The 25,541-nt window shown below is 31.6% G+C and overlaps 2 protein-coding genes across 3 annotated transcripts; one reads left to right on the plus strand and one right to left on the minus strand.

Moving 5' to 3' along the window:
• Positions 1 to 6,211: 6,211 nt before the first annotated feature.
• LOC127266653 (pentatricopeptide repeat-containing protein At1g08070, chloroplastic) lies at positions 6,212 to 9,096 on the plus strand. 2 transcript variants are annotated; one of them, XM_051296995.1, is made up of 3 exons: positions 6,212 to 6,441; positions 6,599 to 6,680; positions 7,224 to 9,096. In XM_051296995.1, the coding sequence occupies exons 1-3, from the start codon at positions 6,434 to 6,436 to the stop codon at positions 8,988 to 8,990; spliced, it is 1,857 nt and encodes a 618-aa protein (XP_051152952.1). In that variant the 5' UTR covers positions 6,212 to 6,433; the 3' UTR covers positions 8,991 to 9,096. The 2 variants fall into 2 exon arrangements, with proteins under 2 accessions (XP_051152952.1, XP_051152951.1); XM_051296994.1 differs by having other exon boundaries at positions 6,213 to 6,441; positions 6,765 to 9,096.
• Positions 9,097 to 12,877: 3,781 nt separating this feature from the next.
• On the minus strand, positions 12,878 to 21,426 carry LOC127266605 (ISWI chromatin-remodeling complex ATPase CHR11-like). The gene is made up of 24 exons (XM_051296905.1): positions 21,204 to 21,426; positions 20,310 to 20,438; positions 20,117 to 20,220; positions 18,653 to 18,765; positions 18,296 to 18,393; positions 18,036 to 18,215; positions 17,724 to 17,945; positions 16,924 to 17,058; positions 16,349 to 16,631; positions 16,192 to 16,265; positions 15,859 to 16,079; positions 15,701 to 15,788; positions 15,524 to 15,617; positions 15,248 to 15,436; positions 15,113 to 15,144; positions 14,910 to 14,986; positions 14,729 to 14,818; positions 14,472 to 14,541; positions 14,334 to 14,379; positions 14,201 to 14,259; positions 13,960 to 14,125; positions 13,676 to 13,854; positions 13,372 to 13,587; positions 12,878 to 13,263 (listed from the first exon to the last, which is right to left on the minus strand). The coding sequence occupies exons 1-24, from the start codon at positions 21,408 to 21,410 to the stop codon at positions 13,144 to 13,146; spliced, it is 3,192 nt and encodes a 1,063-aa protein (XP_051152862.1). The 5' UTR covers positions 21,411 to 21,426; the 3' UTR covers positions 12,878 to 13,143.
• Between the last annotated feature and the right edge of the window lie 4,115 nt (positions 21,427 to 25,541).

A 25,541-nucleotide genomic window follows, 5' to 3' on the forward strand; every position in this document is an offset into this window, starting at 1 on the left:
CCGAAGAACTTTGATGAACTAAATACATCCTATTAGTCCAACTTTGTTCTTTTATTACAAGTAAATACAACCCATCAATATTTCAACTAGCAGGATTCAGATTAGGCCTCACCTCAAGATTCTTTCCTCTATCCACTAGTACTTACTACCTGATAATAGTTATTTCATGAACTCTAAAACAATGTGTGCTCAGGGGAAAGCCATGGGTTAAAGAGTATCTCTCAACCATGTCAAAATGTGAAGATTCCTAGCTATCCAGAGTAATGCACCAACACATATTTAGAGTGGAATCATCTTTGAAATTCTGAAATTCCAGAGTTAAAGAGATTCCTCTCAAGATGATGTCATATATATATATTTGAAAGATGCACACATTCAATTGTCATAGCAATTAACGAAATGAATATATTCTGAGGGCAGCAACAACAAGACACAAACGACAGTGAGATTCATACTTACATATTCTTGCAAGTGTAGTTGTTGCTGCTGTCCGAATGTCATTATGATGCCGCGACCCTTCAATACCCCTGAGGGATGGATGCCTAAGCTATGTGCATGGCCATGGTTTCCCTCCTTTTTCACAAAGCGAGAAATGTGTCTCCTCCTAAAGGAAAATGCCAATTACTACAAAGGGGAAAAGGAACGAAGCCATTACACAAAGTTATGCCAAAAACACAGTTAGGTCCATTACGCCTTTACCTTGTGGATTCTGTTCCCCGTCTGCAAAAAAGAAAGATTCTTTGCTCACTAAGAACAGTCTTTGTTCTTCATGCTCAACATGTCTTCTCTTGTACACTGAGAATTTGAATCTGTAATTGCTAAAATAGGGTTTCCTAATTGAACTGAAAAGCGCGTTTTTGATTGAAGTCGCACTTTCAAAAACGCGACTTTTATCATTCCTGAAACTTTGATCGACTATAAAACAGAGCATTTTTTTTTTTTATTTTGCGTCAAAACGAGAATAACTGTCACATTTGATTTGAGCTGCGAAGTTCCCGTTCTCTCTTTCACGGTAATACATTCGATTTTTATCTTGTTGAATCGATGATGATGACAATATGCTGAAATGATTGATGGATCTGTTCTGCTGTGAGTATTTCGAAAGTTTGAATGCTTTTGTTCGATATTGGACGGCAGGGTAAGTTCTGTGAACTCGTTTCGTCTGTGCTTCTTCGAATTTGTGATTTAGTTGCTGAAATCAGTCAGAATGTCTGAACAAATTCAGAGCTCTCGCTAGGGTTTTTGCGTGACCTAATTTCAATTTTGTTGATGAACAGCAGTGAACTGGAATGATTTTTATTTGAATTTTGCACATACAATAGTTCGTGATTCCTTCTTTCACAACTTGGAAGTCAGTTTCTAAATTGAGGACCGGACAAAAATAAAAACAAAGTTCAGTAAAAATTATTTTTTTGTCTCATTCAATATTACAATTATTATCAATTTTGGTCTCATTCAAATGAAAATTTATCAATTTTAGTCTCAAATCGGTTGACTGAGACTGAACACGGCCGTGTTGGCTTGAACACGGTCGTTTTGAATGACTCGGAAGGTAACTGGGCATCCCAGGCAGCCAATACGACCATGTTGATTACCCTGCACTTCTGAACACGACTGAGTTCTAAACACGGTCATGTTCCTGGCCGTGTGTTCTGAACACAGCCATGTTCCTGCCCGTGTTTTTGCCCATGTTCTCAACACAGGCATATTCTAGGACATGTTCTTGTCATGTTTTCAATATAATCATATTATAGGTTATATTTATTATTATTTTTACTTTTTGGTTAAAATTATTTGATATAAATATATACATTTATAATTCAACAAAAATATCTTTTACAATTATTTCATAATATAAAAAATAATCAATTTTTAATATTTTAAAAATATATAAAAACAATAATATATTAATATATATATTTAATAATATTTCATTCGTCCCACTTACTATGTTCATATTGCAATTTTTGTCTGTCACACATCCCATCCTATATCACTTTTTTTTTTAAATAATTACACACTATTTTTTTAATTTATTTTTTAAAAAATTTTAATTAGTTATTTTATTTTAATTTTAATTTATAATTATTTATATTATATGATAATTATTTTTACTAATATATTTTTAATTATCTACTAATTATATTTATCATAAATTTTCGTGTTTTAGTGACTCAAACATCCAACGTGAGATGGAGGAAGTTTATTTTAAAATATTATTTTGAATAATAAATTTAATTTATAATTTATAAAAATAATTATTTTAAAATAATATTTTAAAATTTTTACTATAACTTTTTAAAAATATATATTAATATATTATTATTTTTATATATTTTTAAAATATTAAAAATTGATTATTTTTTATATTATGAAATAATTGTAAAAAAAAAATTATTGAATTATAAATATATATATTTATATCAAATAATTTTAATCAAAAAGTGAAAAAAATAATAAATATGACATACAATATAATTATATTGAAAACATGGTCGTGAACATGGCCTAGAACATGATCTTGTTGAGAACATGGACAAGAACATGGCCTAGAACATGGTTGTGTTGAAAACATGGATAGAAATACGGGCAGGAACATGGTTGTGTTCAGAACACGGCCAGGAACACGGCCGTATTCAGAAATGCAGGGCAATCAACATGGTCGTGTTGAGACCAACACGGCCGTGTTTGGCTGCCTGGGACGTCCAGTCACCTTCTGAGTCATTCAACACGGCTGTGTTCAGTCCCAGTCAACCGATTTGGGACTAAAATTGATAAAATTTTATTTGAGTGAGATCAAAATTGATAATTTTTTTTTAATGAGACCAAAATTGATAATTGTGATATTGAATGGGACCAAAAATGATTTTTGCTCAATAAAGTTTTAATTTAATTTTTTATTTTTTTCTGTAGATATAATTAATATTTTTAATTATTTATTTTATTATGTAAATTCTTTTTAAGTTTGTTTAGATTTGTTTTTAACAAAAATATTTTTCATAAATATTAAAATATAATGGGGTTAAAAAAAATTATATGAAAAGTAAAATATTTAAGTATTTAATTGAAAAGTATTTTTATTTTAAAACGAAAAAAAAAAAATTATTTAAAAATAAAAATAATAAAATAGATATATTTCACTCGGCATAAGAAATATCTAAATTAAATTTCAAAAAAAATTTAAAAAAAAAAATAGAATTAAACAAATTTTAATGTAGTATATATTTTCAATATTATACATATATTTACAATTTGATGTCATGAGTAAATATGAAAATAATACCTTTTTATTCTTTAATAATTATCTTTCTTTTTTTATTTTGATTTGGTAAATAAGGTATATTATATATATATATATATTTTTTAGTAAATGTATTATCTATATAATAAATATCATTATTTTTATATCAAACAATATTAATAAAATTATTTTATTATTTTTTGTAATTTGTACTCACTTCGTACCAAATATGGTGCGACATTTGTTTATACGAGAATTTAGGTCGATAGTATTAAAGATGATAATTTGGGAATGAGAATGAGATGGTACAATGAGAGAGAAATATGTATTTTATTTAAGTGATGTGATAGGATAAAATGTAAGTATATTTAATTATTTTTTATTTTAAAAATAGAATATTTGAGAAATACCTAAAAAAGTGTTGCAGAATGATTAAATCGAAAAATATTATACTCCCTCCGTGGAATGGTGGCGTTTACTTTTTGCACGTAAATTTTTGAATATTAATATTATATTGGGTTGTAGTAAAAAAGACAAAAATACCCCTATTAGTATGGTGTAATATAAAAGCAATGACATTTGTGTAATATATTAAAAGTTGAAATGATATTTATTATGTGAAGTAGGTAGTACAATTACTAAATTAGGAAATGGTAACCTTGTTTTGGGACAGACGAAAATGAAAAATGATAACCTTTCAATGGGACGGAGAGAGTATATAAATATTATATTAATATTAAAGAATTTACATAATAATAATAAAGAAAAATAACTTAATGCTTATTTAAGAGATAGAATATATTTTTCATTAACCTTTTTATTGTTCCAAAAAATTATTAAAAACTTTAAAACATTAGGGATGTGTTTACTTGTGCAATTATAATTTTGATTTTATTATTTCAATAAAAAATTGTCCAAAAATATTAAATTAACCACCTAATTTTTATTTATTATATTATACTAAAATTTAATTTCACATTTAAAATATCACATCAAACAATTATTTCAATTCAAAATTTTACTATTTAAAATCAAAATTCAAAAATCAAAGCTATGTTTACGCAACACACTTTTACATTTGGAAGTATTTATTTTTTAAACTACATCACATTAAATACATTTTTTCTCTCATAATACATCAAATTAAATACTAACTTTTTATTTTTTTCAAACTTCCAGATTTTCAAAAACCTCCAAACACCCCTTATCTAAACAAACCCTTGAGTTTAAAAATATATATTACTTCTCCTAAAAAGTGTATCATTTGTTTTTTCATATAGATTTTTTAATAATTTTTATATTATATTAATTTATAGTAAAAAAAGATAAAAAAATATTTTTATTAGTATTTTATAATATAAAAATAATAATATTTATTAATATATTATAAATCAGATGAATATATATTATGTTAGACATATAATACAATTATTAAATAAAAAAACTGACATGAAACAAACATAAATAAAAATAGGGGTGCTAATAGGAAACAATAAGCATCATGTTGATTAGTTAATAACCATTAGATTATAAAAATTAATCTAATTTAATATAACTGACGCTATCTTTCTTTCCTCATTCCTCGTTCCCTTTTCGCGGGCAAATATATTTCAACAACATCCATTTCAATTTAGTCGTGAATGAGATAGTATTTCATATTATATTATATAACATGAAACTTGGTGAGCTTAAATATAGGACTCAGGCATTTTCTAAATCGTATGACAAAATTTTAAAATTCAATACACAATATATTATTTGATTTTTAGCGTCTAAGAAATATAAATAATTGTGCAATATATACAAAGTTAATAATATCTTAGCCGAACCATTACAATTCATTCTTAATTAAATTAAACGAATTTTCACAACACATCCATTAAGTCCACATTCCATTCAATCTATTCAAATTCAACAATATATTCATTCATTACTCGCAGTCTATTTCTTGTTCTTCCTCGTCCTCACCCTCTTCTCATTTTTCAGGCAAAATTATTTTCAATCTCAACATAAACCATATACTAAATGCAACAAAGAAAATATTCCCTCCGTCTAGGTGCAAGGTTGTCGTTTACTTTTTTTCATGTAGATTCTTTAATATTAGTATTATAATGAATTGTAGTGAAAAAGACAAAAATGCCCATATTAGTATTGTGTAATATAAAAATAATGACATTTGTGTAATACAGTGTAAGTTGGAAGGATATTCATTATGTTAGGTAAGTAGTACAATTACTAAATTAGAAAATGATAATCTTGTTTAGGGACGGAAGAAAAGAAAAAATAACAACCTTTCAACGAGACGGATGGAGTTTTATTATTTAATTTCTACTATAAACATTTTGGATTCTATGAATTAGCATTTACAAATCCATCAATAAACATTTTCAATTGAAGTATTAAGCACACTACAGCCATGTCCGATGACAAATATAATCTCGATATTTATACACCCTTCTTCTTATTTCGTCGGTGCCGGTCAGAAGTAGAGAAGATGATCAGTGATGAAGCGTAACGATTGCCGGGAAAGAATGGAAGAGACGGAGGAGTGACTTAATCGGCAGCGGAGAATGGAAAAGAGAGAGAGTAGAAGAAAGGAGGGAGAGACTGTTTGTTGTCGGTGGTGCGGTTGAAGGGCTACGACGGTCGGCGAGTGTAAAGCTACAATGGTCGAAATTAAAAAAAGAGTTCATGACTATTCGAAGAAGAAAAAAGGGGAACGAACACGAATATGAAAATTTACCTTAAATTAATTTAGAATGCTCTGAAAATTTAATTAAAAAAGATTATTTTTATTTAACTTAATCATTATATTTTAATCAAATAAAATTAAAAGTTTAATATTAATCAGCACCTCCATAAAAATCACATTAATGTTTTATGGAACTGAGTAAATAGTTTTTTTCAAACAAAAATATCACTAGATATTTTAATTTTTATTCTTTTTAAAATTTTCTAGGTGGACCACGGTTTGCTTATCAACTTCGCCATTTTGGTTTGGGGTTTTTATTTATTCACAGACTGAAAGTAGATGAAGATGAAGATGAAGATGAAGATAAGCTAGCTATGCATGCTTCTTGCCAATCAAAATCAAACTAATTTCTCCATCTCCATCAAGAAATCTTTGATAGACAGAATGAGAGAGAAGAAATACTCACCCCAATCAATCTCGATTACCAATCTCTCATAATTATGGCAAGGTAGCAATGGCTCTTCAATCCAATCCTGCTTTTGCTTGTCTAGGCCTTTAATGGCTTCCGCTTCGTTCCTAATAGCTAATTTTCTCTCTAATCATGTTTTGTTATACCTAATTAATTAACTGTGCGCGCCTGCGTCCTTCATTAATGGCATTCGCAGGGAACGGAGGAGAGGCATCGGCGGCAAAAGCTTTGCATTCCATTGCTCTGTTTGTGCAAGCATCGATGGAACTCCTTCGCCGGTAAGTTGTATGAGTATGAACACGATTGATTATTGCCTCCAAGGTATTTGAATTTGAGTTTTTGTTATTTGAATTTTTTTTTAGGTATTTGAATTTGAGTTGAAACCCTAGCTTGCTTGCTTGCTGTTAGCCATGGCGATTCATGTAGCGTCGAACAATAATCTGTTCCTACACTTCCTGCCTAACTCCTCAGATCCTCCCTACGAACTCCTTCAGAAACATCCATCTCTAACACTCCTCTCCACCTGCAAAACTTTCGAAAAGTTTAAGCAAATCCATTCCCAATTCATCAAATTTGGCCTTCACAACACACATTTTGCACAGAGCAAACTTCTCCAGTTCTGCTCGATCGGCCCCTGCGTCGATCTCTCTTACGCCGAGTCGATTTTCGACTCAATTCCCAATCCAAATCACATCATCTACAATATGATGATCCGAGGATATGCTGTTGCCTCATTCCCAAATTCAGCTCTCCGTTGTTATGCAACCATGTTGTTTTTCGGTATCGATCCGAATTCCTACACATTTCCTTTTCTTCTTAAGGCTTGCGGCGGCGCAGCAGCCTCGGGGAAACAGGTTCATGCTCAGGTTCTTAAATTCGGGCTCGAAGACAATGTACATGTCCACACATCACTTATCAACATGTACGCTCGGAATGGAAGCTTGGACGACGCTCGAATGGTGTTCGACAGGAGCCATTTCCGAGATGCCGTGTCGTTCACTGCGTTGATTGCCGGGTATGTCTCTGGAGGCTATATTGATAATGCGCGTAAGCTCTTCGATTCTATTCCTGTTAGAGATGTCGTGTCTTGGAATGCGATGATATCAGGATATGCTCAAATTAGTCGGTTTGATGATGCCTTGAATTTGTTCGATGAGATGAGGAACGCTAATGTGTCTCCCGATACAAGCACGTTGTTGAGCGTGCTTTCCGTGTGCGCTCATGCCGGCGCAATCGAAACCGGAAATTGGGTTCGGATGTGGGTAATCGAACATGGCTATGATTCGGATCTTCGGATCGTTAACGCGATGATCGACATGTATGCGAAGTGTGGCGATCTTGATACCGCTCGGAGTTTGTTCGATGGCTTACGGAAAAAAGACCTCATCTCGTGGAATGTTATGATCGGTGGCTATTCGCGGGCAAGCAAGTACAAGGAAGCTCTCGAAATCTTTCGACTAATGCAGATGAACAGCGTCGAACCGAGCAAAGTTACGTTCTTGAACATGATTCCCGCCTGTGCTCATTCGGGAGCTCTCGATCTCGGAAAATGGATACATAAGTTCGTCGAGAAGAACTTCCGCGACCTCCAGAACGAGACTCTTTGGACGAGTCTTATCGACATGTACGTCAAATGTGGCGACGTTGAAGCTGCCAAGCGGATCTTTTACGGCATGGAGACGAGAAATTTGGCTTCTTGGAACGTTATGATATTTGGGTCAGCAATGCACGGCGACGCAACTCAGGCGATCGAACTTTTCTCGAAAATGACGAGCGAGGGGTTCGAACCCGACGAGATTACGTTCGTCGGGCTATTGTCGGCCTATTGTCACGCCGGTTTGGTCGACGCCGGTCGCGAATGTTTCGACTCTATGAAAACGGAGTTCGGCGTTTCTCCGCAGGTGCAGCATTACGGATGTATGATCGATCTCTTGAGCCGAGCGGGGCGATTAACCGAAGCGATGGAGTTCATCGAGACGATGGAGATGGACCCGGACGGCGCGATATGGGGCGCGATTCTCGCGGGATGCCGAATGCATAAAAATCCCAAGCTTGCCGAATACGCCGCCGAGAAGCTATTCAAGCTCGAGCCCGACAATCCCGGCGCGTACGTGCAGCTTTCGAACATATACGCGGACGTCGGGAGGTGGGACGACGTTGCGAGAATTCGGACGGCGGCGAACGACAGGGGACTGAAGAAGGTCCCGGGATCGACGAGCATCGAGGTGGGGAGCGTCGTACACGAGTTCCTCGTCGGCGATCGAACGCATCCGCGGAGCAACGAGATTTACGCAATGTTGGAGGAAGTCGACAGGTTGTTGAAAGCGGCGGGGCACGTCCCCAAGATGTCGTCGGAGGAAGGCGAGGCGGCGGCGGAGCATAGCGAGAAGGTTGCGATCGCATATGGGTTGATTAGTACGAAGCCGGGTACGTTGTTGAGGATCGTAAAGAACCTTAGGGTGTGTGGGGATTGCCATGAGGCTAGCAAGATGATATCCAAGATATTTGGTCGGGAGATTATAGCGAGGGATCGGAATCGGTTTCATCATTTTAAGGATGGCCGATGTTCGTGTAACGATTATTGGTGAGATCCAACGCTCACTTTTAACAGAGCTAGAGGAAAGTAAAGCGAAGGTATACAACTATTCTGTTCGTGTACGTTTCGATTGAAAGTACTTCTTTTTATTATTATTATTTTTGTCTTGATATATTTTTTATTATAGGAGTAATATATTCATATTAAAATACTTTTAATTTTGATATAAATTATAAGAGTGTGGTCCACAGGGATGTTTAGGAATGTCAACGGAGCGGGTTCGGGACAAATTTTGCAGGCCTCGGGACTCGCTTCGCTAGAAAATATTAGGATTCAAGACCCGCTCCCGTCTCGCATCCGGGTTCGGGGTTAATCCGATAAACCCGTTTTTTTTTTTAAAAAAGAATAAAATAAAAAAATTTTAAAATAATTTAATAGTAAAAAAAAGTATGTGTCAAAATACCAAAATATTATAGTTTTAAAAATAAGAACAATAAAATATTGATAATAATTCGTAGTGATGGTTTATATTGTATAAAAATATAAATAAATTATAATAATTATTAAAATATCCGGGTTCGACTCCGGTCTGGAGTGGAGCGGGTTTATAATAAAATCCGTAATCTGTCCCGAACCCAGCCGAATCTAAAATTCAAAATCTACAACCTGCTCCAAACCAAATTTTTTAGACCCGAACCCGCCCCATTAAGACCGTCGGATCCGGGGCGGGTCCAGGGCTAATCCGCCCCATTTGACATCCCTAGTGATGCTAACCCAATCAAATCTATATTAGATACTATGATACAATAGTTATAATATATGTTAATGTTGTAGTTCAACGTATATATTTTATAACACTTTGATGTGTTATGCAAAAATATATGTTATATGTTTTTATATGATTTGTATATTCTGACTGGTCACTGTCTGATTCACGCTTTTTCTATTATACTTTTATTATTCTATGAAAATTATTCATATTACGTAAACACGAGATTTTAAAAGAAGTATAATAAATAAATATTTAGGAATTGTATTAGTAAAAATAATTATTATATAATATAAATAATTATATATTAAAATTAACTAAATAATTTAATTTAAATTAAAAAAATTATAAATTATTAACAATGTCATTGATTTGGGAAAAAAAAAAGTGAAAACTTTTATTATTTATTAAAATAATTACAATAAAATTATGAGTAGATAAAATTTTAATATCAACTAATTATGTGTGAGGTTATTGCACAATTAAAAATTTAAAAAGTAATGTTATTATTTTTTAGGCCAGAATGAGTGTAAAATATACTCCCTCATTTCATAGCATAGTTTGAACTTTTGAATGTTGGTGAAAAATTTATTAAAAAGATAATAAAAAAATGAGATAATTTAAAAAAAAAATTAAAAAAACAAAAACAAAATGGTGAAAATTTTGTTATTTTGTTAAGTTATAAATAATAAAAGTGTTAAAGTAAATATAATTATTTATTATATCTAAATTATGCGTAAGTTTGGCAAATAACAAAAGGAAGGCTGCAGATCGATCCAGCCAAGTTAGTATGATGTTGATTTAACCGGATCAACACGCATATGGGGTGACCAATATATATTTATAAATATCTGAGTATGTTGTATTATAAGATAATATATAATGAGTAATATAGAATACATATTGGAATTATAAATATGTTAAATACATATAATATTGGTCATTCCTATAACACAATACCTTATTGATTTGATTTGGATTAGCAGCTGATTCGTAATTAAAAAAAATAATAGAATTATCTCGGAGGAAGTGTAGAAAATCTAGGAATGTTATTGTTGGTTCATCTGTTTAGAGTGTGTTTGTTCGGGAAATTGAATTTTAAATTTACTATTCATCCCATTTTTTTTTTCAAAAAATCAAATCAAAACACTTATTTTTTATTTTTTATATTATACTAAAAATTAATTTTACATTCAAAATATCACATTAACACCTATTTATATCACATCGTACAACTATTCAAATTCAAAATTTTTACTATTCAAATCTCAACTCAAAATCCAAGTTCCCAAAACAAACCCACCTTGTATTGCATAATATAAAATATTAATATTTTAAAATTTATTTATAAAAAATAGACGAATAAATACACGGAAATGGTGAAAGTATATATAGTTTTTTTAAAAAAAAAAAAATAGTAATATTAAATGCTTTTATTAGTCTTCTATTTCATCTTGCAGACTATATTAAATATCAAGAACGGCCATTTAACTATAAAGTTGGTACTGCTCATTTATTTTTTATTTTTAATAATATTATTATTTATGATGTAATTATCGGCAAAAGCTCCTTTTGGATTCAAACCAAGCGGTGAAAGTGAGCTCTAAAAATAGCATGGTTTGGTACCATACGTCAGTCACATGTAATGTGATGATGTTTACGTACCAAATCTCTCTTTGCTTGCAAATTTAGGCGGTGTATGTTTTGTTTTTTATTTTAAATAAATAAAAATATAGAGTATATTATTTTATATCATAAAATGTAATATCAAAATCTATTTACATAATGTCCCGTAAGAGATGGTCTGGTGGTGTAGGGGTTGGATTTATGATCGGTTCGGCCGAGGATTTACCCACAGCACACTTTCGGGTAACGACCGCGGATTCTCACGTAATAAAAAAAAATAAAAATCTATTTACATAATAAAATCAGGGTTTGTTTACTTTTTTTTTTTTTTTTTTTTTAATATGATTCTCAATTTGTTTGAATATTTGGATATTAAGTTTGAATAATAAAAAATTTAAATCGAAATAATAAAATTATGTAATATAAATAGTTATATATACAAATTTTGAATGTAAAATTATTTTTTAATAATAATATTAAAAATAAAAAATAAGTATTTTGATTTAATATTTTAAAAAAAATAAATAAATAATAAAGTTTTGTTAAATTTCTTCAAAACAAATATATATAATATATTTTATTCTCTCATTAAAAAATTAACATTATAGTACAAAATATTATTTTATATATATATATATATATATATTATCACGTTCATATAAAATCACATTCTACCTAAACTCCCACAAAAGATTTAATAGTTATGTCTTGATTTTATTTGAAAAGAATTTTTAGTTTGTGGTGATTTTAATTGAACTTTAAATAGTAAATTTAAACCTTGAATAGAGATAGATTATAATAGTAACAAACATTAATTTAGTATTTTGAATACCAAAATTAATTTTAAGATAATACAAAAATAAATAGAGAGAGATTTGAATTGATATTTAAAAAAAAAAAAAAAAAAACTCAAAATTCCTCAAACAAAACACATTTGATATTATAATAATTACAAACAACTATATTTGATAAGTGACAGCTCAGCGTGCGCTGACTGACACATTAAATAGTAAGTGACCAAATGCCAGAAACATGCTAACAAACATACTCATTTTGAATAGTAAAATTTTAAATTAAAATAATTATTTAATATCATATAAATATGTATTGTCGTAATATTTTAAATATAAAATTTAATTTTTAATATAATATAATAAATAAAAAGTAAATGTTCGGTCTAATATTTTCAGAAAAAAAAATTGAAATAATAAAACATAAAATTAAATCTCACAAATATACACATTGTATATCATCACAATAAATATACTAATACAAAACAATTAAAAATAAAAAATATATAACACAACATATATTCACTAAACTCATCCTACTCCGATGTCCCCCCTCCCCTATCGTGCCCCCTCCCATATGTGTATATGTCTCCTCTCACGTATGTATATAGATACACACCCCTCCCTACTGTGCCCCCCTCTCATATGTGTGTAGAGATACACACATAAATATATATATACATGTATATGTATATAGATACACATAAATATCTATACACACATACGAGAGGAGAAACGAGCCTACACAACACATCAAAAGCAATAAATCGAAGCAGAAATTTCACATAAAAACTTATATAGAGCCATTGTCACATTCATTCATATTATAAATTAACAACATGTTTGTTTGTGTCTATTACACAACAACATAACATAACATAACACAACCAAAGTTTGAGCAACATAACATAACAACAAGACAGAGTTCCGATTAATAAACACCATGCATGTAAGAGGGGTGCAGGTAGGGATAGGGGTAGGGGTAGGGGTCAAGCCTCGGCATACCTCAGAGTCGAAGCTCAATCGATTTGCACGCTGCTGCTGTCATCGAATGATTGCTTCCTCTTCCTCTGCCCCGGAGGGGGGCTCTCAGTATCCTGTCCACCACCGCCTCGCCTAGATGAACCAGCAGCAACACTCTGTCGCAGTAAAAAATAACAACAATCGAGTAAAAAAATTGGCACATTTGACCGAAACAGAGAGCATTGTAAAAATAACTAAACTAAGCTTTAAAGAAGATAATCTACCTTTCCGAGGTTTTTATCTTTCTGAGTTGGTCTTTCACTCTCATCTAATTCTTGGTTCTCCTTTTCAATCAGTCGGATAAGAGTGTCGCATCTCTTTGCAAGTTCTTGAGGAGTCCGCGACCTCACAAACCAATCAAATCTGAAAATTGGCGACTCGCGGAAGGCATACTTGAGCTCATTCCAGTTACCGTAGCCAACTTTGTGGATCATACAGATCTGAGATGGAATACAAACACATTGTGACAATAGCACGAAGAACAGCTACTATAATGTTTGCGCATCTAAAAAAAAGAGGAGTTTTTACCATAAAACGGTCGCACTCTTCATTGTATAGCTTCACTTTGTTTTGGCCGTACGGGATCTTTAATTCCAGCCAGGGGTTCTCGTAGCGATTGATCTTTTTCTCAATCGTTTTCATGATCTCGTCTCTGCGAGCAAGCCTAGCCTCTCCTTTCTCAATGCTCTTGATGATCTTATCATACTCTGTGGAATCGCCCAAATAAATATCAATATAGAAATGAATTTGTCGCCAAAATAAATCTCAATCATTGGAGAACGATAAATTTCATGTAAGAAGCTAACGCTTACCGCTCAATTCTTTATATCTTTCCTTGAAAACTTGTAAATATCGTTCCACCTCTTCCTCTGTTTTAACTTCCATTTCATCAGCAATCCCCTCCACATCATTCCAACCATATTTTTCACAGCCCTTGATGAATGACTGAAAGTCTTTTCGGGTCCACGAACCAAAACCCTGCGCGCAGAAATTGTCAGATGAAGCTAACTACGGCAAAAATACCAAATCGGATTAAAGGATATATAAATATACTTCTTGCAACAGTTGATCTCTCTCCTCCCGTTCCTCGGCCGTCAAGGCATCTCTCGCATCTGGAAGGACAACAGTGTATCAGAGAATCTAGAGAAAGAAAGTGCCTTCGATTTAAGTGTAAGTATATACATACCTTCAGATTCATCATCGGAATCCTTCGCTTGGATTTTACTTTTTCCCTGTCGTGCAGCGAAAAAGAAACAAGAACAAAATAAGAAAGATACCCAAAATGCAGATCTGAAAGAAATCGAAAGGGTAAGGCTAGACACACCATAAGGTAGTCGACTTCTTTTAGGTGCAACTCATTGAGACGCTTTCTGTTGAAGAACTGAAAATCATACCTGGTAGAAGATAAAAACACATTAGGATGAAGGTACTCGTAAGTATAAAAAGAAATATTCAAAACCGATATTGAAAACGATTACATCGGAAACATGCTGAGGAACTCAAGGTAAAATGCAATAAGATGGACTGATGGAGGTACTCATATTTATAAAAGGTATATTCGGAAAATGAATAAATGCTTACAGCTGTGGCAGGCCGGCATGTCGAGGCTCTTTGGGCTTTGCAGGAGCACTTTGGCGTGATGTCTGCTTGAAATACTCTGATTCAGAGTAACTGAATGCGCATCGAAAACCAAAACGTTAGTTACAAGCCCACCAGCTAATAATGATAAGTCAGTAGACGTTTCAACTTTTTAAATACATACTTGCGTTTCCTTTCTCTTTTGGGGGGTTCAATCCAATTTTCACTTACAATTTTCTTGAGGTCGAACTTGTTTTCATTCTTTACAAACAACAAATAATTAAAATAAATTGATTAGAATATATATATATATAATAAAAATTAACAACCATAGTAAGAATAAGATAAAGAAGTCACATGAATCAGCCATAAGTTCAATTACTTTACCTTGGCATCATCAAAGTCATACAGGTCAGCAGCTGCAAAAGGCCAAGAAGCATAATTACACAAAAAGAGAAATAATGCAAGAATATTAACAAATAAACATCTTCGCAAATAAGGTTATCAGCGAGTGAAGCATACTTTCATCCATTTTAAATTTGATAGCATCCTCTGTAAACTTTTTCATCTTGGCATCAAGTTCAGCAGTCGCCTCTTCTCCCTTTGCAATAATTCTATCTATATCTTCATCTGTTATTGTGCTATCTTTCGAACTGAAAACCATTTCGGCGCCAAATCTCACCATTTGCAGCAGTTCATCCTTGTTCACGGCTGCATGACATAGACATATCAAAATTTTCCATTGACAGTTGTTATATAGACCGTAAGGAAAACAATACAGGAAAACAAAATTCTTACTTTTTTGTTCAGCTAGTCGCCCCTGCTGAATAACTAAAGCATCTAGAGCAAGCTTTTTATAGGCCCTTTCAATTACTTTTTCCTCGATAGTATACTGTACAAAGATAATTTTTTTTAACATATATTAGCACTAGGAACCACCGATGAGGATTCTAATCCCTTCCTAACTAGACAAACCTCAGTGCAGAACCGGAAAACTTGGACTTCCTTTTTCTGGCCAATTCTGTGAGCGCGGTCCTGGGCCTGTAAATCTACTTGTGGATTCCTGCAAATGATTCCAAGTCAGATGCTGTTTTCAGCTGAATGGTTGCGGTGTCACAAACACAAGGGCTTACCAGTCGCTGTCATAAAGAATGACAACATCTGCAGTAGCAAGATTGATACCAAGACCACCAGCTCTGGTTGATAGTAGAAAGACAAATTTATCACTTTCTGGTTTGTTGAAGTCTTCAATAGAAGCATCTCGATCCTCCCCGCCAGAATTTCCATCAATTCTGCAATACTGATGGTCACGGTACACCAAGTAGTCTTCCAGAATGTCCAGCAACCTTGTCATCTATTCATACAATCACAAAAGATATTATGAAAGGATTGGCATAACTAATCCAGAATTAGTAAAGAATAGGTACTCTGGAAAAATAGAAGATAACAAATATAAATTAACTAACCTGAGAAAATATCAAAACTCTGGAACCACGTTCTTTTAGTTTTGTAAGCAACTTGTCAAGAAGAACCATCTTGCCTGCCATTCACATCATGTTTTGTAGGGGGTAAGGATAAAATAAGTATGCAGCAGTTGTAAAAGTAAAGAGGTCAAGAAAATACCAGAATTTTCTATTAGGTGTTCTCCAGAAGTGTAAGGCGGACCAGGTTCAGCGCCTTGAAATAAATACGGGTGGTTACAACATTTCCGCAATTGCATTGCTATATTGAGGAGACGTTTACGTTCTCCCCCAGCATTGACAACCTCAAGATCTTTTTGAAGCAGAGCCCTGTAGTAATGCCTTTGCATTTGGGACATACCAACTTTGAGTATAGTCTCCTTCTTAGGGGGTAAACCTTTCTCCACATCAGACTTCAATCTTCGGAGAAGGAATGGACGAAGAACCTGGTTGACATAACCAAAATAAGAATAAATCCAATTAGAGAAAACTGAAGTAAAAAAGTGAGTAGATATACGAACTAGGATTTCTTTTCTGGTGCCTTAGAATCTTTTTCTCCCACAAGGCAAACGCAGAATTTTAATACATTCTCTACAATCAGCTCTTCAGCACAGAGTTTTAACTTCCAATTTCTAAGTATATAAATCAGTTCAAACTTGGGAAAAAGATTATCTACTCAATTGAGAATAACTTTTTTACCAATAGAATAATGCAACTTGGAAAGATAGCAGTGTATACCTTATGAAGTTGCTGGACAACTTCCTGCTGATCACTTTCACCAGAGATTTGAAACCATTCGTCAAAAGTTTCAGCAGAACTAAATATCTCTGGGAGCAAAAAGTTAAGTAGAGACCATAGTTCATGGAGATTATTCTGCAAAATGAACCACATCAAAAACATAATCAATAAGCATATATACACAAGGAAAATAAATGTCATATAATTATTAAAGCCACAAATCATACCATGCCATTACATGGCAGATATAACCTTTAAATGGATAGAAAAAAGCAATGCAGCATTTCTTTCAGAACATATAAGAATGATTTGGGGAACTATCCATTGGTAGAGATCCATGAATCTAAACCGTAAGAACTAAAGAAAGGAAAACTTAAAAGCACACAGCAACAATATTTCCATAATATTTTCAAATCCTTCGGGATAGAAAACATATAAGAATGACTTGGGGAACTATCCATAGGTAGAATTAGAAATCCATGAATTTAACCATCAAGAACTAAAAAATGAAAACTTGAAAGCACACAGCACCATTATTGCAATAATATACCCAAATCCTTCAGGATATTGATACCTCAAAGATCTCAAACTGAAGCTTCCAGTAAAGGTAATCATGGTTCCAAGAGAGTATGGATGTTACAAGAATATATCAAACCACAAAGAAGATGACAAAACAAAAATAGATATGCTCCTCTTGGAAAATTAAGAAAAGCAGTGTATAATCAACAAAATACTCAGAAGCACAGTTATAATTACACACCAACAAAGGCTCATAATAGAGAATATCACTGAAACAATACCTGCAGTGGTGTTCCAGTTATTAAAAGCCTGAAATTAGTTTTGTATAGCCTCATCGTTTTAGACAGAAGGGAGTTTTCGTTCTTGATTCGATGCGCCTCATCAATAATGATATAACGCCAGCTAAACCGGCGCAAGGCAGCCTTTTCCTTAATGACCATTTCAAAACTTGTCACACAAACATCAAACTTGCCAGGAACAAGTAATTCTTCGCGTATATAACTCTGGAAAATATAAAAGAATAACAAGATCTTATAAACAGATTGACAACAGAAGCTTGGATGAGCAATATCACAATTGTAGTGCAGGCTTACTCTCTCATCAGGAGTTCCAAGAAACTTTACAGCGCGCAAAATAGGACAAAACCTTTTGATCTCCTTCATCCAATTTCCAAGTGTGGATTTAGGTGTAACAACCATGTGAGGGCCAGTGATTCCTCTAAATTCATGCAAGTAGCCCAGTAGGGATATGGTTTGCAATGTTTTACCAAGCCCCTAAATTTAAAACAGCATAAAATGTCAATAATATTCATATTATGAAATAAAAGGACCTGAGTGATAGTTTATTTCCTCACCATTTCATCAGCAAGTATTCCATTAATGCCATTCTCATAAAGGCGTATCAACCAGTTTAAGCCAGCAAGTTGGTAATCCCTCATTTTGCCCTGAATACCTGAAAGGTAAAAGTCGAGTAATAAAATTAACTATATTACAAAATATAGCTTCTAGAGTAAAACATGATTAAGTTGCAATGGTCTACTCAATGAAAAAAATTCTTTTTTAAAATGCAAAATACCATGTATGTAGGAATTTAATATTATGCATATGACCAATCAGTGAAACTAATAAAATTATCAACCTAAATCATCTTAATGAAACAAATGAATGAGAATGTAGTCAAAATAGCAAAAGTGCAGTAAAAATCTTCTTACAAGATGGTTGTGCCACTAGCCTCGTATTTCCAGCGCCAGAAAGGCCATCTTCCTCCTCTCTGAGATATTCTTCATCTTCTTCCTCTTCAGTTAACTTCGAGGCATGGCGACCTCTGCAACATACAGAAAGACATACAAAGGGTATTAGATTAGGTTTCGATTCCTTCAAATAAAAGTCGTATCCCGCAAAGTCGTAAGACCATGTATGGGGGCTGACGCCTGCCCAGTGCCGGAAGGTCAAGGAAGTTGGTGACCTGATGACAGGCTCCACATAAGACCAATTCATTTAATAGAAGATGGACATAGTGGCAACAAATAACATATTTCAGTAAGTTAGGAATCGCCAATTGAGTCACCCTCTATTTAATCTAGTATAACCATGCTTTTCCAATCCCCTTTGACTTCTATCGACTTCTATCTCAGATTGCTTTTGCTTCGTAGCATTCTCCACAGACTTTCCATTCTGCCCCATTTAACTATAACTATGACATAATACTCTCATAGATTTCTGCCTAGTTCCCTAGAGTTTCTGCAGCAATCACAATTCATTGACTTTGAATTTCTTCATGCACTTGTTTAACTTCTTAATTATGAACCAAATTCATAGTCGCGATGCTCAGACACTTTCAGAGGCTACCACCGCTACTAAATCTGGAAGTGGAATATGCCGCCGTAATAAAGAAACAAATTTCAAGCGCAGAAATGGTAACAATTTGATGACCCAACAAGGTCTAAGAATAATTTATTAGGAGAGGATTGCAACATTAATAGCAAAAGCAAGCAGATTCTAATTATTTGATACTAATAAGTTTTAGATCATATTTCAAATTAGTCTTGATGGATTTCCACCAAATAAGTTCATCTAGGAGAGCACAAGAACAATAAAATACACCTTAGCATTGATTTGATTTGGCTTAGATCGGCATTCTTTTTGTTGTGTGAAGTAAATATTTTTATCTAGGCCTACAGCGTGGTAAGAGCTATTAAATGCTAAACCCCCAGCACAAATTAAAGTGAATGGTCAACGGAGAAAAGATTAAAAAGGCTCACCGACAACTAATAAATTGTTAGATTAGAAATTTGAAAGCCAGTTAAAGTGTAGGCATAGTAAGTAACAAACGGCTTTCCAAAAGAAGAAAAGACAACAGAACACGACAAATTAGCATTAATACAACTGAATTTTTAAACATAAAACATGCCTACCAAATACATAGATCCGTCAAAGATAGCATGCACTTCCTTAAAATGTCTATTCTACTTCAGCAAATACAACAGCAAAACTTGGTTTTGTTATGATCATAATGTAAATCCAAGGACACATACCATAGTTGTTGAGCTATATATGACGTCAAATTATCCAAGTAATCCACAACATCATTATGATGAAAACCCACTGAAAAGTTCAAGTTATGCAGCCACCATGGAGTCTTGGGCAAACTAACCAAGAAAACTTAGAAACCTCACCTTCCTTTCGCCTTTTTATGTTGCGAAGACTGACCAGCCTTGGCAAAATGTGCAAATAACTCTGTCTGCTTCAAGAGATAGTTGAGGCGGCCCTTTCCACTCTTCTATTCAAGATAAAGCAGTGCCAACGTTAAATTAGAGTAGACAGAAGATTAACTTCTGGAGCAAGTAACAACAATGTATGATAACATACCATGTCAGCATCGACAGCAGCATTTTGTGCCTCGAGTATTTCTTGTAGTTTTTGCTTCTTTACTCTCTGCATTTCTCTTAGCCTAGCTCGTTCGCGTTTAGATACTTCATCTGCATTTTCATCATCTTCCTGCAGAATAGTACAACACCAGTAAAAACCATTCAGGCATGTAATGTGGCTTAGAATCCCAATACAATTGAAACCAAAATATAATGATCTTTTAGACTTATGTAGTAGTTGCTCTATTTTCAAATATGTAATTAGCCTAAATATTTAAAACTCCATATTATTAATGCATGGACGATGGAAGAATGAAAATCCACCTCTTGATATATTTCTAAAATTTACAGAAGACAACTGAGAGGCACATTAAAGTGTCTCTGCTCCATTTCCAAGTCACTCAACAGTCAACATACTAAATATATATTTGCAACAATTTAGGCCCTTACCTTGAATCACAGATAAAGCCATAAACTTCAGCATACGTTTAAGAAATAAAATGCTATAATAATCAAATGCAGGAATCCCATTCCGATCATTCTCCATTTCAAAAAAATAAAAAATAAAAAATAAATTAATTAAATTACCAACAACAACAACAACAACAACAGCAACAAGAAATGGCAATCACGCCGAATACAAATCTAACCGAGCCGCAATACATCGACCCAAACCCCCAATTGTGTTACGCTTCACCGAACAAGTTCAATACATTGCTAAATCAAAGTCATGATCACGCGATCAGCGTCACAAATCAAAATACAACAACACATGCAGACTTCGAATTGTATCTAGACACTACAAAGATGGCAGAACCAAAAGGCGTAAAAATCGGAGGGCGGAAACCAAAGAGATTTCAACTAAAATAGAAGCCCTAAGTCCACAGAAGCAAACCTCATTTTCGACCTCTTCCACAGCACCAGCAGCATCGGTTATCTCATAATCCTTCTCGTCAGAATCGCCATGGCTCCGAGCAAGGGCCTGAAGCTCCTCCTCGTCCTCCATGTAGTTCAGCTGATCCTTGACCGCCTGTTCCTCCGCCGCGTATGATCCGGAAGTGCAAGCTCCTGAGGAGTCATTCTCCGACGAGGGTTTCTCCATTGCGGCAAAATTCACGCCTCTTGGAAAGAACAGACACATGCCTTCAAATAAATTTATAGTGCCAAAAGGCACCGCGTCAGACAGGCTTCGGCCCGGCCCGGCCCACAAACACACCGCTTATAAATATATATATTTTTTTATTTGGCAAGTTAAATATATATATATATATATATTATACATGTATATATGTAAGAGGGAGTAATTTTGGGTGTGTTTTTTTTTTAAAAAAAATGGTTTAAATTTAATACGAAAATAATGTTTGATGGGATATTTTGTAAAAAAAAAAATTTATTATAATTTGAAAAAATTATAGTAAAGAAATATAATTTTTTTTAAAAGAAAATTATTTAATGGTGCGTGTTTTTAGCATTTTAAATTTTGTTATTTTTTAGTAAAATGGTTATTACATATTTATATATATATAATTTTTTAGTAAAATGGTTATTATATATATATATATATAATTTTTTACTTTTAAAAGAAATGGAGATAAATAAACATAAAAAAATAAGCACATGTTTAAAACACAAAGGAAGTAAGATATTTTGTATAAAAGTAGACTCTTTTAGTATAGATACAGACAATAAAATTGCATTTAACAAAGACATTTTTGTTATTTTACCCAATTTTTTACAAAATTGAGTATATTTATTATTTTTATATTATCATATATAATTTCATATATTTCATATAAAAAAAAATATATATTCTTTCGAATCAAAATACAAAGCAAACCCTTACAAAAACAAAGAAATTCAACATGAAATATGTATATAAAATATAATGAATTTATCATTTATTCAAAATATATATAATATATAAATTAATAATTTAAAAACACAGTAATCAATAAACACTTCAATTAGTTCTTGTGGTACACCATATTGAATTATTTGTACAGTATTGATATATATTGCTAGCATCAGAATATCTAAATTTAAAATAATTTTATAATTATTTTAAAAAATAAAATAATAATTTATATAAGTATACTGAATTATATGTATATATTGATACACCGAGTACCAACAAAATGACATATGGCATATCAAAAATATTATATATACCAAAATTATCAAATTATATACTATTACTATAAAAAGTTTGGTACTATATCAAATTTTTCAGTATACTAAAATTTTAATATTTTTGCTAAATATATTTCGGTAATAATGTATACACAATATTTTAATAATTTTATATTTTTTTCACCCTTAAGTATAATAATTTTAACTAGGGGATATAATTTTAAATTTTTTCTTTAACTTCCATAAATTTATGTGAAAAAATAGTAATTTATCTTTTTTATCATAGGCAAAAGAGAAATATATTTATTATTATTATTATTATTATAGATTTTATTTTTGAATAAAATAGTTACTAAACGTGTAAATGTTTTATATGAAAATAATGGTATTCTTAACAATTAAAAGATTAAATAATAGATAAATATTAGTCACAAAATTGCAAAATGTTTTATATGATGGTTTGTTTCTTTTTTTAAAAAAAAATTAATATATTTTACTAAAAAAGTTAATATACTATATATATTCTTATGTTATCTACACAAAATTCTCTATATTTAAAAAATAAAAATCAAACTAAACCAAAATACAAAAAAACGTACCATAATATTTTTAACAATTTAATTCTATTCCTTTAGAAATAGATAAATTTACACTATTGTTCATATTAATATTGAGGTCATAAGTTTAAATTTTTTTTTTATTTAATAAAATAATAATAATAATAATAATAAAGCACACAAAATGTAAACCTAATCAATGATACGTCACAAGTCCAACTTCATATTCTTAGGTCATCCCTTACGGGATTTGTTGATGCTATATTTATTTAGATAGAAATTAGCTCATTATATTTGTTTGCATTTATCATGTCATATTTTTCATTTTTGTTTATTCTATATATTATGTTTTTTTTTCTGAAAAATATTTTATATTTTAATCGTATTTTAAATTTTATAATTTATAATTTTTTTAAATTTTTATTAGATTAATTAGTTATTTTAATTTTAATTTATAATAATTATTATTATATTGAAATTAATTTTACTAATATATTTTTAGTTATTTACTAATCATACATTTCCTAAATTTACTTGTTTATGGTAACAAGAAAATTTGGATGCAGAGAATATAATTCTTATTATTAAATTTATTATTCAATTTTCAAGCACGCACAAGTAAACATAGCATTTAATTTTATATAAAAATTGTTTTGAAAATTAAGGTTTTTATTTTTTATGGATTTTATATTGTTTTTAGTATTCAAATTATTTTTAAAAAGAAAATATCAAATAAATTAATATTTTTCTTATATTATAATACAAATTTATTTTGATTTAAAATATTACATCATCATCTATTTATATTATATAAAAAATTATTCAAATTCAATTTTCAACCATTCAAAAATCCAAAACCTAAATCCAAAACTCACAACAAACACACCCTAAAAAGTTTTAACAGAAAAAGTTTTTCGACAAGGGAACCGACAGGCTGGCCCATACACAGCTTGTTGGAGCTGATGTGGCGCTTACTTGTTCGACTTGTCACATATGGCGACACGTGTAATATATTTTTTTATTTACAATTAAAATTCTATTTTAATTTTTTATCCAATTAGACTAAATTATAATTTTAATATTTACAATTTGGTCCAATTTGACCGAAATGCAATATCAAACAAGAAGAGAGAACCCAAGGCCGCGGCGGCGCCGCCGCTGGAGCCCCCAAAATTCACCGTCGGCTACGCGAATTGTGCCCTAAGGGCGCCAATTGGGGTCACCGGCGCAGATCGCCGCCGCATCGCAGCACATCGGAAAAATCCTCCTCCTATTGCTTAATCTCGATTTTGTTTAACAAATTGCGCGCGAGGAAACCGAACCTGCTGATTCTCGACTGGTTCGACAAAAAAAATGAAGAATAGGGTTGCGCCGGCGCCGGCGACCTGTGGAGGGTCGACCTGGGATTGTTTAATTTTTTTGTTGGAATTTTGGGGATTATTTAATTTATTGATCGAAGTAGGAAGAGGATGAGGAATTGAATCGGAAGTTGTGGCTACTGCGAGGAGGTTGCTGCCGGAGTTTTTTGTTCGTGGTGCCGGCTTGTCTTTCCGGCGCTATCGTCGGAATCCATGGCGGTGAATGTAGCGACCATCGAGACCATCTCCAACCCATAACACTATTTTCGTATGGTGTACAATACATTTCACCATTTTTGCACGGTTTGTTACAGGAACCAATCTTCAACCATACCCTCTATTTTTGTTGTAGGGTCTCTTCTTCAATCACACACTCTATTTTTGTAGAGTTAAAAAATATTCTCTTTATATTTTATTTTATATAATTTTTAAAATTATAAATAAAATTTAATATTTTATTATTTTTATACATTTAAATTATAATAATATTTTTAATTAATATTTTAAATATTATACCAAAAAATTATATTTATTAAAATTATGCACAAAAGGATGCGAAATTCACCGGAAGATGCTCCGTGGAATTTTAGCCAATATTTCAATGATTTGGATGAGAATCCAAACAATATAGATGAGCAATAGATATTGCATGTTTAATTCAATATTATATTTCTAAGTTTATTTAAGTAATTTTGAATAATATTGTACGCATAATTTTATATTGTATATTTAAATTTATCTTTTATTTAATATTATGATATTTTTTATAATTAATGTTATTTTTTATTTATAAATATTATAATATTTTAAATTTAATATATATAATTTATAATTATTTTACCGTAATCAATTAATTATAAATTTTAATAAATATTAAATAAATAAATAATTTACTATAAATATTAATTACAAAATTATAATAAAAAAATAATAAAATTAAAAGTAACAAAAATAAAATAAAATAAAATAAAATAAAATATATAAAATAAAAGTTTAAAACAAAATAAAATAAATAAAATATAAAATATAAACAAAATAAAAAAATTAATACAAAATTTTATTTTGTCGATGATATTTAAAAAATTAAAAATTAAATAAATATAAAAAAATAGATAACTACATAAATAAATAAATAATATTAAAAAAAGATAATTATATAAATAAATAGATAATTATATTAAAATTAAA

Source organism: Andrographis paniculata, unplaced genomic scaffold (assembly GCF_009805555.1).
Source record: "Andrographis paniculata isolate CXL003 unplaced genomic scaffold, ASM980555v1 Contig76END, whole genome shotgun sequence".
Lineage (NCBI taxonomy): Eukaryota > Viridiplantae > Streptophyta > Magnoliopsida > Lamiales > Acanthaceae > Andrographis > Andrographis paniculata.

Bases quoted from the DNA above. Each gene is read 5' to 3' on its own strand.
- LOC127266605 (XM_051296905.1), bottom strand. From the start codon at position 21,410: ATGGAGAAACCCTCGTCGGAGAATGACTCCTCAGGAGCTTGCACTTCC. The intron at 17,946-18,035 runs GTAAGCCTGCAC...TATATTTTCCAG, and splicing joins TTGGAACTCCTGATGAGAGA to AGTTATATACGCGAAGAATT. The intron at 14,260-14,333 runs GTATGTATATAC...TTGTCCTTCCAG, and splicing joins TTCCGATGATGAATCTGAAG to ATGCGAGAGATGCCTTGACG.
- LOC127266653 (XM_051296994.1), top strand. From the start codon at position 6,813: ATGGCGATTCATGTAGCGTCGAACAATAATCTGTTCCTACACTTCCTG.